This window comes from Sarcophilus harrisii, chromosome 1 (assembly GCF_902635505.1).
Source record: "Sarcophilus harrisii chromosome 1, mSarHar1.11, whole genome shotgun sequence".
NCBI lineage: Eukaryota > Metazoa > Chordata > Mammalia > Dasyuromorphia > Dasyuridae > Sarcophilus > Sarcophilus harrisii.
The window spans coordinates 698640506-698657439 of NC_045426.1; the positions used below are offsets into that span (position 1 = coordinate 698640506).

General features: G+C 46.8%; 1 protein-coding gene across 2 annotated transcripts; it reads right to left on the minus strand.

Annotated features, from left to right (window-relative positions):
- Window positions 1-316: 316 nt before the first annotated feature.
- Window positions 317-9371, minus strand: SRSF9 (serine and arginine rich splicing factor 9). Of its 2 annotated transcripts, XM_031948723.1 has the most exons (4): window positions 8517-9201; window positions 2869-3020; window positions 1528-1700; window positions 317-649 (listed from the first exon to the last, which is right to left on the minus strand). In XM_031948723.1, the coding sequence occupies exons 1-4, from the start codon at window positions 8777-8779 to the stop codon at window positions 506-508; spliced, it is 732 nt and encodes a 243-aa protein (XP_031804583.1). In that variant the 5' UTR covers window positions 8780-9201; the 3' UTR covers window positions 317-505. The 2 variants fall into 2 exon arrangements, with proteins under 2 accessions (XP_031804583.1, XP_031804584.1); XM_031948724.1 differs by lacking the exons at window positions 317-649; window positions 1528-1700; window positions 2869-3020 and adding an exon at window positions 5517-7007 and having other exon boundaries at window positions 8517-9371.
- Between the last annotated feature and the right edge of the window lie 7563 nt (window positions 9372-16934).

Here is a 16934-nt window from a genome sequence, read left to right on the forward strand (position 1 = left end):
AAGTTTCTATTCCTTTCCTCTAATATAGCATCCTGCTCAAGCCCCTTCTGGACATGGAAGTTTTGTCCATATTTCTTTTACTCCTTTATGCTTATTATTTGCCTGATACAGAAAAAAAAAAAATGAGCTTGCACAATTAAAATAACCACGACTTGTAAATTATTAAATTTTAGAAATATATTTCTAAACAGAATGGGCTGATTCCTATTTAGAGTGTCTGCAGAGTAATCCACCGTGACACAGCACTGATTTTTCTCCATAATTGGGGGAGAGAGGGGAGATAGGCAACCAAAACCACAATTTCAACAGTTCAAAATATTTCACTGCCAATATGGTCCTGGTAGAAATTTTATGTAGTTTTTCCTTTAAAAAAAGTTATTAAAAAAAATTCCTAAGACACTAAGTCAATTTGGAATGTAGATTCCGAGCAGAGAGCAACTCAGTTCACACTAAAAAAATAACAACAACAAAAAAAGAACCAAACCCCACCCCCCAATACGCTGTTTCAATATGGTGCATAGGGAGAGGTATAGTATGGGGAGCCCCTGCTTTGGTATGGAGAATCACGGCCCCTTGACCCTGACCGGGACCTCGAGTAGCCATAGCTGGTGCTTCTTTCTGGATAAACTCTGATATAGGAAGTTTCACCCTGAAATTCAAACAAAAAACAAAAGGAAGGAAAAAAAGTGAGGGATGAAGAAGGGGGATGGGGGGAAGAACAAAGACTCATATCCAGTCTATTCTGAGTAGATAAAAAGGGCGGTTAAGTGGAAGTGGAAGAAGCTCTCCAAGTGTCCCAAGTGTTATCCTAAACTTAAGTAGAAGACTTCATGATTCCAAGTTCATTTACAGCTGTGACCACCTTGCTCTCGACGTGTAAGGTGATTTGGGCAATGGCACAGTTGAACCATCTTAGCCCCAGATAGGTATCGGTTGCCAGGTGAGTTAGCCACTTTTAAGAAAAAAAAAAAAAAAAAAAAAAAAAGTGGTACGTAAGAACCCAGAACTTTTTTAAAGCACCGTTGTATGTTGAAGGAAATCAGGACAACGGGAAGGAAGGTCCGAGAGGTCTCTCCTTTAGGTCCCCAAGGTATCAAGAAGCAAACAGCTTGTGGTCTTATTCACTCACAATGTTATCAGGCCCTTAAGCCACTTGAAGAAGGCAACTACAATGAGATGACAGCTTAATGAATTTGTAAAAGCTGGAAGTTTAGCTGCCAAAAGCCTGATACACAAAAGCTCTGGTAAAAAATGGTCACCACCCCATCACTTAATAGTGAAGGGCTGGCAGGTAAGGAAGAGTTACATTCATGGTGACCTACTTGCTGATTCTTTCCAGGAATTATAAAGGACCATTCTAGGGCCCTGTAGACTTGGGCTCGGAGGATGTTGGCTTGTCCACTTAAGAAGGTTCCTTACTGTTAATTATTTAACACGTTATCTACCAGCTTTTTGTGCAGAGAGGACAGCTGCAGGCCCAAGTGCCATGGGATTATAGAAGACCTTCCACAAAAGGTGGTAACCCACCTCATGAGAACGGAATTTGGAGTCGTCCAGTCTACGCAGGGCATATTCCATATCTTCCTTGCGGAGGAACTCAACTACCCCCATGCCATCTTTCTGCACATCTGCATAACACACACCCCCAGCTTCTCGCATGTGATCCTTCAAATCCTGCCAGCTGCCTGAGGGAGGAAGGCCTGGGCATGAAGAACACAAAACAAGATAGTGTGAAAGGTCTCAACATTCCAGATGGGCCAGGGCTCCTCCCCCACATATAGTCCAGTGACAGGCTCGGTCACCACTCTGTCCCAAAGCCCTAAAACATTAATAAGTCATAAAGGGGTTCCAGAGACACTGACCACAAGGTATATACTGTTTGCCATTCCAGAGAGCTAGTCCTATGTCAGTCTTCCACAGAGGACTTAAATCTCTGCCTGTAGTTAGAGCAAGAAGCTGGTCCTTTGGAGTCCTGAGAATTCAGATAATTTGTTCTCTGTTGTTTCCAGGTCCTTCAAAAACAGTCCTGTGGCTTTTGATTCCCCCATTTGAAATTTACTTGTTATCAGAATCATCTGCCCCTCATAGAGTAGAAGATCACTTATACTGTTCCCCAAAGCACTAGGACCAGAATTTAGGGGAAGGAATTTAGACTTCAGGCAATAAAAAAACTTAGGCTTGGTTGGTTGGTGGTTTGAGTGACTGACACATTCATTCTCTTAAGAACCAGGTAAGACCTGAATGCTACAGCTAGACTGGAACCACATTTTCCCACCCTGGGGTTTCATGTGATTTAGTTTTAATTCCTCTTTGGAAAGGAACCAGGCTCTTGTATGCATTCTAGTTAGGTCCAGGGTCACAGGAAAGTCATACCTGGAGACACAAAAGAAGATCCAAGGTTCTTAGGGTCATTCTTCTGCAGAGCATTGATTGATGCACACACCTTGGGCATTAGAATTGGTTATCTGTCATGACAGTTACCAGAACACATGCTGTGCTTCGAAAAAGCAGTCCAGGAGACTCCAATTTAACAATCCCAGCACAACCACTTTTTCCAGGATCCAAGGTTAGAGAGCAAGTTGTCTGTTCAAATGTGGCTGTTTTGATTCCTTTCTAACTAATTTTATACCAGGTATGGATTCCAGAAGAGAGAAGATCATCCAAGAATTTTTTCAACTGCTAGAAATCTCTCATAGGAAGCTGCTTTATGTTCTAAAGGGATATTACCCTTCTCCTGTAACAAAAGCACCATTTCGTCTTCATAAGCCATGCATACCTGGTAGAGCTATGTACTGAATCAGCACTATCCAAAGTTAATATTCAGTGTACTACCACCCTAGATAGTCTTAAGTGCCGAGAGTAACATACCTGAGACGAGAACGCGATATTCAGATCTTCTTGATGGTGGTCCAGTCCTCCCACGGGGCCCTCCACCCCCAGGATTCCTGGGTAATTCCACACGAAGCCGACACTGGCCATAATCATAACCATTCCTTCCATAAATAGCATCTTCTGCATCCCTGCAAATAAGAGCTAGTAGTTATTGATGTTCAGGCAGCAGATTCTGTCCTTTCTGTGAGATGTAAGTCGATGGTGGTGTCCAGCTATGAAGATGGAAGACGTCCAGTCTTGATTAACTAATGCTTTGGCTTGAAGGTCCAGGAAGCCGTACCTCTTACTTTACTGAGGCCGTGGGATATTTGTTCCCTCTTCATCTCAGAATCCCTCAACACTTACTCCTCAATTCTCTTTTCCCCCCATTTTCCCAACCAGCAGCCCTTTTCCTTGCCAAGGCCAACCTCTTAATCCTATTCACTTGTATTCTCCAGCAAACTTTACCTTAAATTGTTCCTTCCTTCAAATCTAGCGACTAGCTCCTTCCTTTCTGCCTTCAAAATATACCCAAGTTTCTTGCAAGCTTAAAAACTATCACCAGACTAAACCAATCCTTCAAGTTATTGCCTTATACCTTTCTTCCTTTTTTAAATTTTGTGGGGGAAAAGGTGTCTTCACTCACTGCCCCCACTTCTTCACTCCCTAAACTTTTCCAATCTCACTTCTAATCCCATTATTCAATTGAAACTATGCTCTCCCCAGAGTTACCCATCTTTCTTAACTATACCAGTTGCCTTCTTGCCAAATTGATGGTCTTTTTTCAAAGTTCATCTTTTTGACCTGCCTGGATTTCATACTGTTGGCTACTATCTCTCTCCAGATGCTCTCTCCTTTCTGATCTTCTACAGCACTAATCTCTCTTGCCTCTTAATTGTGTTTATTCCTTATCTCTTCTCCTATCTATATTATGTCCTATAATTGTGAATGTTCCCCAAGTTCAGTCTTACATGGACCTCCTCTTCCCACACACCACATAATTTCATCAGATCTCCTGGCTTTAACTATCCTCTCTGTACAAGCCACTCAGATTCAGTACTGAGCTTCACTTCTTAAAGGTGATATGGGACTGAAGTCTATCCCAAACTAACCCTATCAATCATGGGTTCAGAACTGAAACTATCATCTTTCCTCCTAAATACTACCAACGGCACCATTATCCTGTCCCAGATTTTTAAACTCATCATTATCCTTGAGTCCTCACTCACCTTCACCCCATGTATTTAATCAGGTGCTATATATTTGTTTCTACTTAAAAAAAGTGTCTCCCATCTGACTACCATGGTTCACATCATCTCTCCACTAGACATTTCAAGGGCCTATACTTGGTCACCATGTTTCAAGGCCATCTTCTGTACTGCTGCCAAAATGATTTTCCTTAAGTGCAGATCTGACCACAACATTCAATCAACTCCAGCTGCCCCCTGTTGTTCGGAGAATAAGAAATGAACATCAAATACTACTATCCTTCCCTACTCGGTGATGTAGATGTTCAACCACTCATCGTCATTCACAAACAGTCATAATCTCTCCTTATTTCTGCCTCAGGTTCCCTCTCTTCCTTTGGAGCACAGCTCAAGCTCCCATCTTCTACACAACATCTTTCCTAATCTTCTGCATAGCTAGTATTCCCCCCTCCTCCCCTCTACTTACTTTGGTACTATTAATAGAGAGCTTAAGACCTCTCTGAAACACATTTGATGTGTGACCCTTAACTTGATGGTACTGATCTGGATAGCTTTCTAAGACAGCTGGCTGCAGAGAAGGCAATGATGTAGTGGAGTGGTAAAGGGAGTTTCCTTACCCAAGAAGTTCTCTTTATTATCATAGGCCCAGGGTCTATCCCTGTTTTCTTCACATTAATCTTCCTCCTTAGAATGTAAGCCCTTTTAGGAAGGGCTTATTTTACTCTTTGTATTTTTAGCTCCAGAACACAGCACAACACTTGCTGGTAGGTGCTTACGAAGTGCTAGTTGATTGGAAAAAGGACTAGACTTGAGGTCAAAGAAACAGGGTCTAGCTAGGTGACTTTTCCTCATTTGTGAAATAAAGTTAGACTGGATGACATCTGAGGTATCTGGAGTCCTAAAAATATGATCCGTTAGTAACATCCAAGTTTCAGGATTTTTAAAGTTACCATGTACTGAGTTGATGAAAAGATGACTTTATGAATGGTTGACATACTACGTAGCCCAAACTATGAAAAACTATGTGACTACAAATCCAATCTGGAAAAAGACAGATTAGAAAACACCTCATAACTTGGCTGACGAGTTTCTCCCTCTTGATATCTATTACCTTAATAACTGGAATCAGCAACCTTGCATTTTATATCGTCTTACTAGACCCAAGACTGTAAAGGAAAAACTGTAAAAAATAGAGAATTTGATTTAAAAGACAAAAGATCTCAATGTCTTTCGGAAAGTTTTTCAAAAATCCTTTTGTAGGCTCCAGAGAACCAGCTAATCAAGAAATCTTCGGAAAACCACTTCTTTAAATAAATATAAATGGGTGCAGCTAGGTGGCACAGTGGATAGAGCACCAGTCCTGAAGTCAGGAAGCCCCGAGTTCAAATCTGACCTCAGCCACTTAACTGGGCCTAGCTATATAACCTTGGGCAAGTCACTTAACCCCAATTGCCTCAGCAAAAATAAATAAATAAATAAAAATGGTTTCATAAAGGTTTAAAAAGTACCCAAGTTATAAAGTTCTGATTTGATCATTAAATAATGAACTCAATGCAAAACATCTCTCCCTCTCATAGGAAGTACTAAAACCTCAGGGATACATGAAGATTATAAAAAATCCTCTAGGGGGCTTATTGGCCTTGGAGGGCAAGCAGGGTACTTTCCCTGGATTCCACATCTTTGAAACAACCTTTCTTGAGGCAGCTACCCCTAATAAATATGCATGTGTAGACTACCATTAATGGAGTCACAAACCAAACTTGGTAAGATGCCAAGCATACAGTTGGCACTCAAGGCCATCCCCACAAAAGGAGTTCAGAAAATGAACGGATCACTTCCATAAAAAGAAAACAATGAGGGAATGGGGGCACAAGACTGGGCTAGGATAGATCAAGCATCGAGACATTGTTTTTCAGATTCTCCAAGTTTACTAAAATTAGCTACAGAAAACTGTCATGTTCCATAGTTTTGGTTAAGTATTACAGCATTAGAACTGAGTCAGCAATAAAAATCTTCAATTATCATCATGTGTGGCTTGCTCAAGGAAAGGGGTTACAGGATAAAATGGGTTTCCCTTCTTCCTCCAGGCCATACAACATCTGAATTCTTTCTAGAGACCCACTCTGCGGTTTCTTGGGAGTAACTCAACCCACCACTCAAGATGAATTACCCAATCAGTAACTTGGGCTGGTTCACATTGTATTGGAGGACAAGGAAGCTATTCAATTACACAAGATGAACTACTGGCAACTTGTCTGATGATTTGCAAAAAGCTATTTTGAAGTTATTTGGTTTCTTACAGGTTCCAAAGGTGTTTCTTTGGGGACTCTTAAGTACAGTATCTAATGCAGGATTTCTAGAGTCTTCCTAGTAAATAAAGCTTATGGTTCAGCACAAAATAAAATAAAAAGCAAACTAATTACATTGACATAAAATTAATTAAATCTTAAAAAAAAAATTCATAAACACCAAAATTAGATTTCCTGAAGTTCTAACTACCGATAACTTGTGGAATATAATAAAGCAACCTTAAGATCCTTTCTTATCTAATAATTAAAGTTTTTCGTTCATCTAATGCTTTTTTTCTTTTAATGCACCATCGGCACCGGTAGAGGGCACCCCAGAAGGCAATTCATGGGGGCTGGAGGAATTCTCGTGGGGAAAGTCTCCCACCCAGGGCCGGAGGCTGGGGAGAGGAGCTTGGGACAAGTTTTTCTTTGGAAGGAATGTCTAGACTGGGGCTCGGGGCGCTGGGCCACGAGTGTGGAGGAGATCAAGCCACCGCTGAGCTCCAACTCCAGCCCTAACGCTCCTTCTGGGTTCTGAGGAGAGGATCCAGTAGTTGCAAGATTCCCTGCTAGGAGAAGCTCTGCAAGAGCGAGGGAAGGTCCAAGGCAATCCCGATAGGCTTTGGATGGAAGATGCCACCTGCATCAGAAAAAGCCCTCTGGAGGCTGCAGCGTAAATCGAGGCATGCTTTGCCTACTACTTTTTTGTTTTTTTCACCTCTCCCATAGTTTTCCCTTTTCTTCTGATTTTTCTTTCCCAACATGATTCATAAAACAACATGTTAAAAATAAAAAGGTGGGGGGAGTGAGAGGCAGCCTGTTTTGGGGTCTCTGCATAGTGGCGCCAACCTGGATCACTTGATAGCTTTTGTGGGGAGGGTCTCAAGACCCCTTCAGGGAAGGTCCTCTTGGGGGCCAGGCACCATCAGGGACAGCTGAGTGCCTGCTTGCTTAGTCCAAGAGCCCTGAGCCCTCGGGGCGAAGGGTACAAGCAAGGTCAGGAGGCCGGCAACAAGCGCTGTGTCCCCTTCCACCTTCCAGGAGTCACTCTGGGCTAAGTGGGAGTGGAGCCGGGGGACGCAGGAAAAGCACCCCCTTCCTTTCAGCAAGGACTCTGAGGATGTCGAAGAAATCCCCCTCCGCTAGCGCCTTCTCTGGACCTCAACGACTTCTAGGGTCCCTCCCCACTCTGGGTTGGGGGCGCAGAAGTGGCCCAGCGTCCGTGGCGGCTCGGGAAGCCTCTCCAGAAAGACCCTGCACCAGGGAGGGTTACCTTGCCCCGTTCCTCAGGGGCTTTCCTCCGAGGGCCCCAACGCGGGGTCGGCCCGGGCTCCCTCCCTCCCTGCTGCAGGGTCCGCCCCTCCCGGCTGCGCCCAACTCATTGGCTGGCCGGGCCCCTCGGTTTCCGGAGGGTGACATCATGCAAAGGGGCCGCAGCAACCAAAACAAACCACACACGAGAAACCAGAAGCTCAAAGGGACGCGCTCGGGCAGTCTGGTCACCGTCTCGTCAAATTTAATGTAAAACCAACGCCGTCACACAAGCGTCCCGTTCCACGTACAAGGCGTTTCGGGTGCTCGGCGTCAGGAGGAAGGCGCTTCCACTCGGGGCAACTGGGCTCACCCCAAAAAGGCGAGGCTGACCAGGCGCCTCCGGGGACCCCCGAGTCCCGGCCTCCGAGCTCCGAGCGCGGGCCGGCGCAAGAGCGGGGGCGAGGGGAAGCGCGGGGCGGAGGGGCGGACAGAGGCGGGAAGCGCGGGGCGGGGGAGGGGTGGGCAGAGGCGGGAAGCACTGGCGGGGGGGCAGAGGCGGGAAGCGCGGCGGGCGGGGAGGGCGCGGCTCGAGAGGGAGGGGGAGGGGGAGGGCGCGCGGGAGGCAGAGAGGGGAGAAGGGCGCGCGCCGAGCAGAGGAGAGGGGAGGAGGCGGGCACGTGCAGAAAAGAGAAGCGGGGAGGGAGAGGATGCACCGGGGGATGAGGAGGGAGAGCGCGGAGGCCCGGAGGGGAGGGGGCGGAGGCTGAGACAGCGAAGCGGACGAGGGCAGGGAAGCGGGGGTCGCTAGAGGTTCCGGAGGGAAGGCGGGCGGGGGAAAGCTGAGGGCGGGAGGAGGGGAGAAGAGCAGGCGGAGGAGGCGGGGGCCGGGCCTCACCTGGGATCCTCGAAGCGCACGAAGGCGAAGGGCGCCAGTCCCCGGCGGTTCTTGAGCTCGATGTCCCGGATGCGGCCGTACTTGTAGAACAGGTCCTCCAGGTCTTTCTCCCTCACGTCTGCCGGAAGATTCCCCACGTAGATCCTCCCGTCGTTGTCGCTGCCCCGGTCATCTTCCTCCCCCCAGCCCGACATCCCTGACATCATCCCAGACACCCCCTCAGCCGCTTCCCGCAGCCCAGGCCGCTCTCTGCCGCGGCGCATTGTGGGAACCCAGAGCGGAAGTGGGTCGGAGGTTCTAAAAGGTTTCTTAAAGGGGAAATCGCCAGAAGGGCTCTCTCCTCCCCGCCCCCCGCCCGACGCTCCACTGAGTCTGCGCCGCGGCAAGACCGCCGTCTTCTCCGCCTCCCTCGGCGGCTTTTCCCGGCGGTTGCGGCGTGGGAGCCGCGGGCGCTGGGGCGCGACCCCTAGCGGACTCCCCGGTTGGGGGGGTGGTTCTGGCTGACGTCAGGATTTGTTTTCCCTAACGATGCACCTTTTAGTTAAAATCCCTCCTCCGCCAACGAAGCACAATGCGCTTTTTTCTTCCGCCCGCCCCTGGGTGCAAAAGAAAGACAAAGCAGCTTTGGTTGCGCTTTCCGAGTCTGCGGGCTCGTTACGGGCGGCGGGAAGGAGAGAAAATACGTTCTTGTGTTAACTTTTAAAAAAGGTCCTGGGCTGTGGAGCTGGAAGGGACCCGCCCCGATTAGTGGCCGCGTTAATCGGGGCCCCGCTGCCGAGCTGGCGTTTAAAGCCGCGCCTCGGGACGCCGCGGGGTTCCTCGGGACGCCGTGCACCTGGCGTTGGGGGTCGGGCTCCGCGGGGGGGGGGGGGGGGCGTGAGGCCTGAAGCGCCCGCTAGTGGGCGGGGCCGGGTCAGTGCCGGGCTCCGCCCGAACAACTAACTGCTCTCTGCCCCTTCTGAGCGCTGGTCCCTCTGCTGCTTTAGGGGAGAGAACTTGGGAGGGAAAGCCGTCGGGGACGTAGGTTTTTCCTTCGTTTGTTACAGGAAGGAGACAACAGGGGGTCGGAAGGAGCTGAGCTGGGGCTTCTGCCCGCCTGCCTTCCGATGAAGGCGTCAGGGGCGCCAGCCCCGCGCTCTTTCTGCCCTGCACGGAGCGGAGGAAGCGAATAAGCAATTGTTAATCAAGCTCCGGCCGCTTTGCGTACAAGGTGCCACCTCTCGCCTGTGCTTGGCCCGGGCCGGATATAGCCAGCTGGAGACCGCGAGGCCGGGGGAGAAGCAGAAGTCCAGTTTATGTCAGAGTGAGGAAGACCGCTTGCGGCCCACGCCCCCTCCTGCCAGGGAGGGCTTATAGCCGTGAAATACCGCAAGTGAGCTGCCGTGACACAGTCACTTCTAGGTCTTGACGAGCAGTTCTCGTGGCTGGCGTTCCTTGGGACGACGCCAGCATTTGGGGATCTCTGCGAACAGCCTCCCGGAGTGTGGCGGAAGCGGGGGCACGGTACCTGCCTGGGTTCACTCGGCACCTACGTGGGCACACCCAATGGCGTGTAGCCTGCAGTACCTTGACTTTCAGATCCTTGGGAAATAGGGGGCGCTCCAACAAATCCAAAGAGTTATTAATGGGAAAATCATAAATCCCTCAGTGAACAGTAGGTGCTGATCAAAGCAATCCGTTTTGCCAGAGGATGAGGTCATACAGAACGCAAAGGATTATTGTTATGCCAAGTTCAGGGCACAGCCTCCTTGCTGGCCCTTAGCCCTGGGAAACGGGGCCTCCGAATATGTTGACAATAGTATGCCCAAGGTCGCACAGCTGAGTATCTAAGCCCTGAATTGAACTAGAGGATAGTCTGACTTCAGGCTCTACCGATGGTGTTAAGCACTTTATATATATTATATCACATTTTATTTTCCTGACAATGAGGTAGGTACAGTTTATTAGAGGTAGGGGGTTGTTATCCCCATTTTACAGATGAGGAAACAGTCATCAAGACAAACCTGGGTGAAGTGATCTCACAGTGACAGACTGGATTTGAACTCAGGTTGACTCCTGATCTCATGTTCTAACCCTGTACCACTGAGCCCCTTTGTCACAATCACATTTTTAATGCATCAGATAAAATAACGGGGAGTTACACAGGAAACCAGTTCTCTCAACCTATCCAGTACCCCACTAATGGACTCGAAGAGGAGGGTGCTGTGTAATAGGGGCAACAGTAATGGATTTGGGATTTGTGCTCTGCCGCTCTTTGGTTAAGTATATTCCATTTTCCCATCTGCAGGAGGGGCTTGGACTAGGGGGCCATAGAAGGGAAGGCTCTGGCAGCTGGGGAGGCAGAGAAAGACATTGAAGAAAGGCTGGGACACAGCATTCCAGATGCCTGGGGTTCAGAGGCTAGAGGTCCGGAGGGAGGGGTGGCTAGGAGAAGGCCTTTGAGCTGCTTCTCCCCTGGAAATCTGTGATCCTGTGGTCCTGCTGCTACTTGGAGTTTTTCCCTGCCTGCCCAGCCTCATTTCGGGGCTTTGCTCATAGTCACTACTTACTAAAGAGTCATGGACTTGGAGTCAGTCTAATGCAGAGGTCCTCAAACTTTTTAAATAGGGGGCCAGTTCACTGTCCCTCAGACTGTTGGAGGGCCGGATTATAGTAAAAACAAAAACTGTTTTGTGGGCCTTTAAATAAAGACACTTTATAGCCCTGGGTGAGGGGGATAAACGTCCTCAGCTGCCGCATCTGGCCCACAGGCTGTAGTTTGAGGACCCCTAGTCTAATGGCTTTAATTTGGGGATCTAGAAACTGAAACTGCAAAGCCAGTAGGCCCTAGGACTGCTCAGAGGAGTGAGTTTTCAGTCCTGTTAGAAAATACATCATTAGTGAACTCGGCTGAGCTATAGAAAGGCAAGTCCTCAACATCGTGGAGCTTACAGTCTAACAGGCTCTTCTGTGGATGTAGATAGAGAAGTAGACTGCAAGGTAGAAGAGGTGAAGACAGAGGGAAAAGCCAGATAAATGTCCTGGACACATTTGAAAAGGGAGAGCGAGTGCCCTCTCCCTAGGGAAGAGGGCATCAGGGGAAGGTTTCTTTCCAGGAGGAGGTGATCTCTGATCTGGGCTTTGGAGGAAGCAGAAAATCCCAGCAGGGGAAGAAATGAGGGGAGGTGAACCTGAGTCTAGGAAAGGCAGGGGAGAGGGTGTTGAGAGCTTGTGCTTGGGGGACTGTTAGCCTTGTTAGGGGGTCAGATTGAGTTTAGGCCTGGCGGCAATCTCCAAGAAGATAGGGGACAACATTCCAGGAGTGGGGCCTGGAGCAGCCCATGAGAGAAATGGGAAGGACTAGAAGAAGACTGCAGAAAGAGAAAGGCTTTAAATGCCAAATGTTTCTATCTGATCCTGGAGGAGGAGGGTTCTGGAGCCACCAGAATTCATTTAGGTGAAGAGGGGAAGTGACATCAGACCTGGGGCCCTGGGAGACAACTTTGGGTAGCTGTGTGAGGATAGATTAGAGGGGGGAGAGTTGGGGCAGGGAGACCATTGAGGTACCTATGGAAACAGTCCCTTGGAAAGTGATGAGTGAGGAGAACACCGAGATGCCCAGCCTGGGACTCTAGAAATGTTGGGTCCCAGAACAGAGATGATGCATTCTGGTGCAGTTTTCTACTCATTGAGGAGGAGACAATTGGATCTTCTAGTCTAATGAGGACTGGTTTTGTGCAGAGGCATTTAGCAATGCAAGCCTCTGTCAGAGTGGCCTCCTGAGTCTGACCAGCCGATGAGATGCAACCATGGTCTGTGAGTGGGGATGGGGCAGAGAGAGTCCTGAGTTCCATACCTTCCTCTGACTCTGGGTACCACAGATGAACACTAGTGCGTCACACTGAGCCTCATCTTCCTCATGTCTCATAGGGTGGACAATACTGGAGCGAGACCTGCCTCACAGGTATAAACTGAGGACCAAGTAAGAGGATTATTTTTTAGGACAAAAGTTCCCTGTAACTCTTTAGGAAAGTACCCCTTTATAGGAGCTCTGAAGATGAAACACATACTCATCTCCTACCAGGGGAGCAATAGACCTTAAATGAAGAAGACACGTTTTTGGGACATGGACAATCTAGGAATCTGCTTTTGGGACATGGTCAATGTAGGAATCTGTTTTTCTGGTTATGCATATTTGTTATGAGTATTTCTCTCTCTCTCTCTCTCTCTCTCTCTCTCTCTCTCTCTCTCTTTCTCTTTCTCTCTCTTTTATGAGCAGCTATATTAGTAGATAAAATGGTGGACTTGGAATCAGGAAAACCTGCGTTCAAATCCTGCCTGGGACACAGACTAATGATAAATTTGGCTCTTTTCAGCAACTCAGTGATCCAAATCAGTTCCAATAAACTTTAGGTGGAAAATTCCATCCACATTCAGAGAGAATTATGGGGACTGAATGTAGATCAACACCCTATTTTTTTCTTTCTCATGGTTTTTTCTTTTTGTTCTGATTTTTCTCTCCCAACATGACTCATGGAAATATATAAAAAAAATTGAATGTACATGTATAACCTAAAAAAAAATTAAATTAAAAAAGAGATTGCAGGGTCTGGCCCATAAATCCCACAATGCCTCCAAAATATTAAGCCTGTAAGACAGGTAGTATGAGCATTAATTAATTGTTCCCACTTTACAGGTAGAGAAACTGAGATTCAGAGAGGTTATTCTTAATAACATAGATTGTTTTTGTTGTTTAGTCTGCCCAACTCTTTTTTCACTCCATTTGGGTTTTTTTTTTTTTGGCAGAGATGCTAGAGTGGTTTGCAATGTCCTTCTGCAGCTTAGTTTACAGATAAGAAAACTGAGGCAACTAGAGTGAAGTGACCTGCCCAGGGTCACCCAGCTAATAAATATTTCAGGCTGGATTTGAACTCAGGTAGGTCTCCAGGTCTGGGGCTAGCTGTTGGAATTGGATCATAAGCCTGTATCTTCTCCTTCCAAATCCAAAAGTCCTACAAAGCCACCTAACCTGCCTCCCCAGGCAGCGACCCACTGAACCTCACTTGCTACTTGCTGCCTTGTTCACGTTGACCCATTGAAGTCCAGTGACTGGCCTGGTTTGTCTCATCTGCAGAGGGAACTTGGCCCTGAGGCCATCCAGCCTCTTGGCACCTTCATCCCAGTAGCTCCCAGACTCTGCCCATTTTCCTGCTGGAAACCCGTTCTTCTGAAGGCAGTCTGCTTGGCCCTAGTCCAGGCATATAAAAAGGCCTGGTCCTTTGTAACAGCCCTGGGGGCCTGCCACCCTAGAATTAGGCCAGGCTTTTAGCTTTTTCCAGAATGTTTGACCTAAATTATTTCATCTATTTATCTTTATGAATAACTCTGAGAGACAGATGTAGTAGGTATCATTATCCCCATTTTACAGATGAGAAAACAAACCTGTGCTTAAGATCACACAAAGCTAGTTAATGGCAGATTACACAGAGCCCAAGGCGGGATGGGGTGGGGATAATGAGGGCCCACAAGGAAAGCCAATTGTAAGGTAGAACGGGAATAAGCATTTATATAACACCTACTGTGTCCCAGAAGTGTGCTTGGTACTTTTTATAAATATCTCACTTAATCTCACAACATCCCTGGGAGGTATTACTATTATTATTACTCCTGTTTTACAGAGGAGGAAACAAAGGCAAACAGAATAATTTGCCCAGGATCACACAGCTAGCATGTGTCTTCTTAATTTCAGAGTCTGTCTTTCCAGTGGGCTGGAGTCATTTATTTAGCCTGGAGACGGAAACTCAGATTTGCGTTCAGATCTCAAACACTAGCTGTGTGACCCTGGACAAGCCATTTAACCGACTTGCCCTCCATTTCTTCATCTGTAAAAAGGAAATGGAGAAATGGCAGACTTCCTCCTTGAAACACAAGACCTGGGCAGGACAGAAACCACTAAATAATAATATGGCCCTTGATAGTCTGCAGAGAGCTTTGCAAATATCCCATCTGATCCTAGAACAACCCTGGGAGGTAAACATCATCATCATCCTGAATTTCATAGATGACAAAACTGAGACAGACAGTTAAGTGGCTTAGACAGGTTCACACAGCTAGTTAAGTGTCTGAGGTGAATTTGAATTCAGGTCTTTTTTTTTTTATGTTAAAGTATAAGTTAAATACAATATACGTATATATGTCCAAACAGTTTATTTGCTGCATAAAAAGAGTCGGATTTTGAAATAGTGTACAAGTAGCCTGTGAAGGAAATCAAAAATGCAGGTGGACAAAAATAGAGGGATTGGGAATTCTATGTACTGGTTCACACTCATTTCCCAGAGTTCTTTTGTTGGGTATAGCTGGTTCTATTCATTGCTGCTCTATTGGAACTGATTTGGTTCATCTCATTGCTGAAGAGGGTCATGTCCATCAGAATTAATCATCATATAGTGTAGAGGGCTGAAACTATGGGATTCAATGCACTGAGGTCAGGACTGCTGAGTGCTTGAGGCCAACTACTGATTGGACGATACTCTATGGGCATGTGCTTGGAAAATGGTCCTTTCCACATCCGTACTGGCTCAATGGTTGGTGCATAGAGGATTGTAAGAAGGACTAGGGGGTGGAATAAAGCTAGCCAGACACACTCTTGGAGGTAGACGAGGGGGAAAGCGGTTGTGGAGAATCTGCTTCCATCCTGTTCAATCCTGCATCTGAGGACCGAGAATAAAGATCGAGGACTTTTGCTTATCCTGACTCTGGCTGATTCTGGGGTGTCCTGGGTGCTAGCACACTCGTTACAATATAGTATTGTTGTTGAAGTATAGAATGATCTCCTGGTCCTGCTCATTTCACTCAGCATCAGTTCCTGTAAGTCTCTCCAGGCCTTTCTGAAATCATCCTGCTGGTCGTTTCTTACTGAACGATAATTTGAATTCAGGTCTTGCTGACTTCTGATCTAGTTAGCGTTCTATCGCCAAATTGTCAACTATATTTTAAATAAATAAGTTTAACTGAATAAATCAACTAAATTAATAAAATTAAATATGGAGATTTACCAAAACCAAATCAAAACAGGCCATCATATTGAAATAAGTTATCAAAAATATTTAAACAAGTTCACAGACCTCAGGTGAAGAACCCCTGGCAGAGCCTGATGGAGCCGAAGCCCAGAAGACATTAATCTAATGCTGGGGATGTGATTATGGGCAAGACCAGTCCAGCTAAGGGCCCTAATTTTCCTCCTCTGTGAAATGGGAGTAATACCTGTACCTGAGCCTGGGGGTGGTGGTGATATAGTATAAAAAGGGGTTTTACAAACCCAGTGCTGTAGAACTGCCTACTATTACAGATGAGGTTCCTGCTACCCAGGGGGTGAAGCTAGATGCAGATAGTAGAGTGAAGAGGAGACACTTTACTCTGCCAGTGTCCCTAAGCTGGCACAGGCTTAATTGCCCTGTCATTATAGGCAGAGTCATTTGCCTGCAGCGATGGAGCACCAGCCTCAGTGGCCCCACTTGTTGACCCAACTGCCAAAAAGTTACACCTAATTATTTTTTTTATGGTATATAAGCTCTTAAGAAAGCAATCTGAAGGCATTTATTGTTTATCCAATATCGTTGGAAAGATATTAGTTAATTATTTAACATCCAAAACATCTGAGATCAGCTCGCTGCCCAGACACGTCCCCAGAAGTTGGCCAACATAGACGTTTTATTGATTCCCCTTTTCAAAAAAAAAAAAAAAAAACAGCAACAAACTTAGGGATACAAGAAGAAAAATCCAATCTACTTTTGTGTTTTCTGGAAATAGGTTGGTCTAGTCAGGGCTGCTTGCATGCTTTGGTCTGGGGTCTGAAAAATGGTGCAACTCCAAAAGATAAGTGCAGGGGACCCCTTAACAACCCTTAATTGATTTGTTATCAGATGAGCCTAAGACTAAAGACTAAAAGTCAATGAGGATTTCTTAAGTGCTTACTGGCAGTGGTGTAGTGGATGGCACACTTCCCAGGGAGTCAGGAAGGCATCTCCCCGAGTTCAAATCCAGCCTCAGACACTTAATAATTGTGTGACTCTAGACAAGCCACTTTACCCTGCTTGCCTCAGTTTCCTCATCTGTCAAATGAGCTGGAGAAGGAAATGGCAGACCACTCCAGTATCTTTCTTCAAGCAGAAAGCCCAGTCAGATAAGACTGAACAACAACAGAAGCAGACCGGGAGCTGTGCCGGACAATGGTGATGCTTTAGAATGGTGATGCAGTTTAAGGCAAAAACAGAGACCCTGGCCACAGGGAGCTCCCATTCTAAAGCGGGAAGCACGTGCAAGTAACCAGGTTCAAATGAGATAGGTACAATTCCAATCACAGGCCCCTCCTAAGGGAAGACACAGAACTAGGGGGTGGGAAAGGCTTCTTTGAAGGAACTGAGTAGGGTCCAGCTGCTT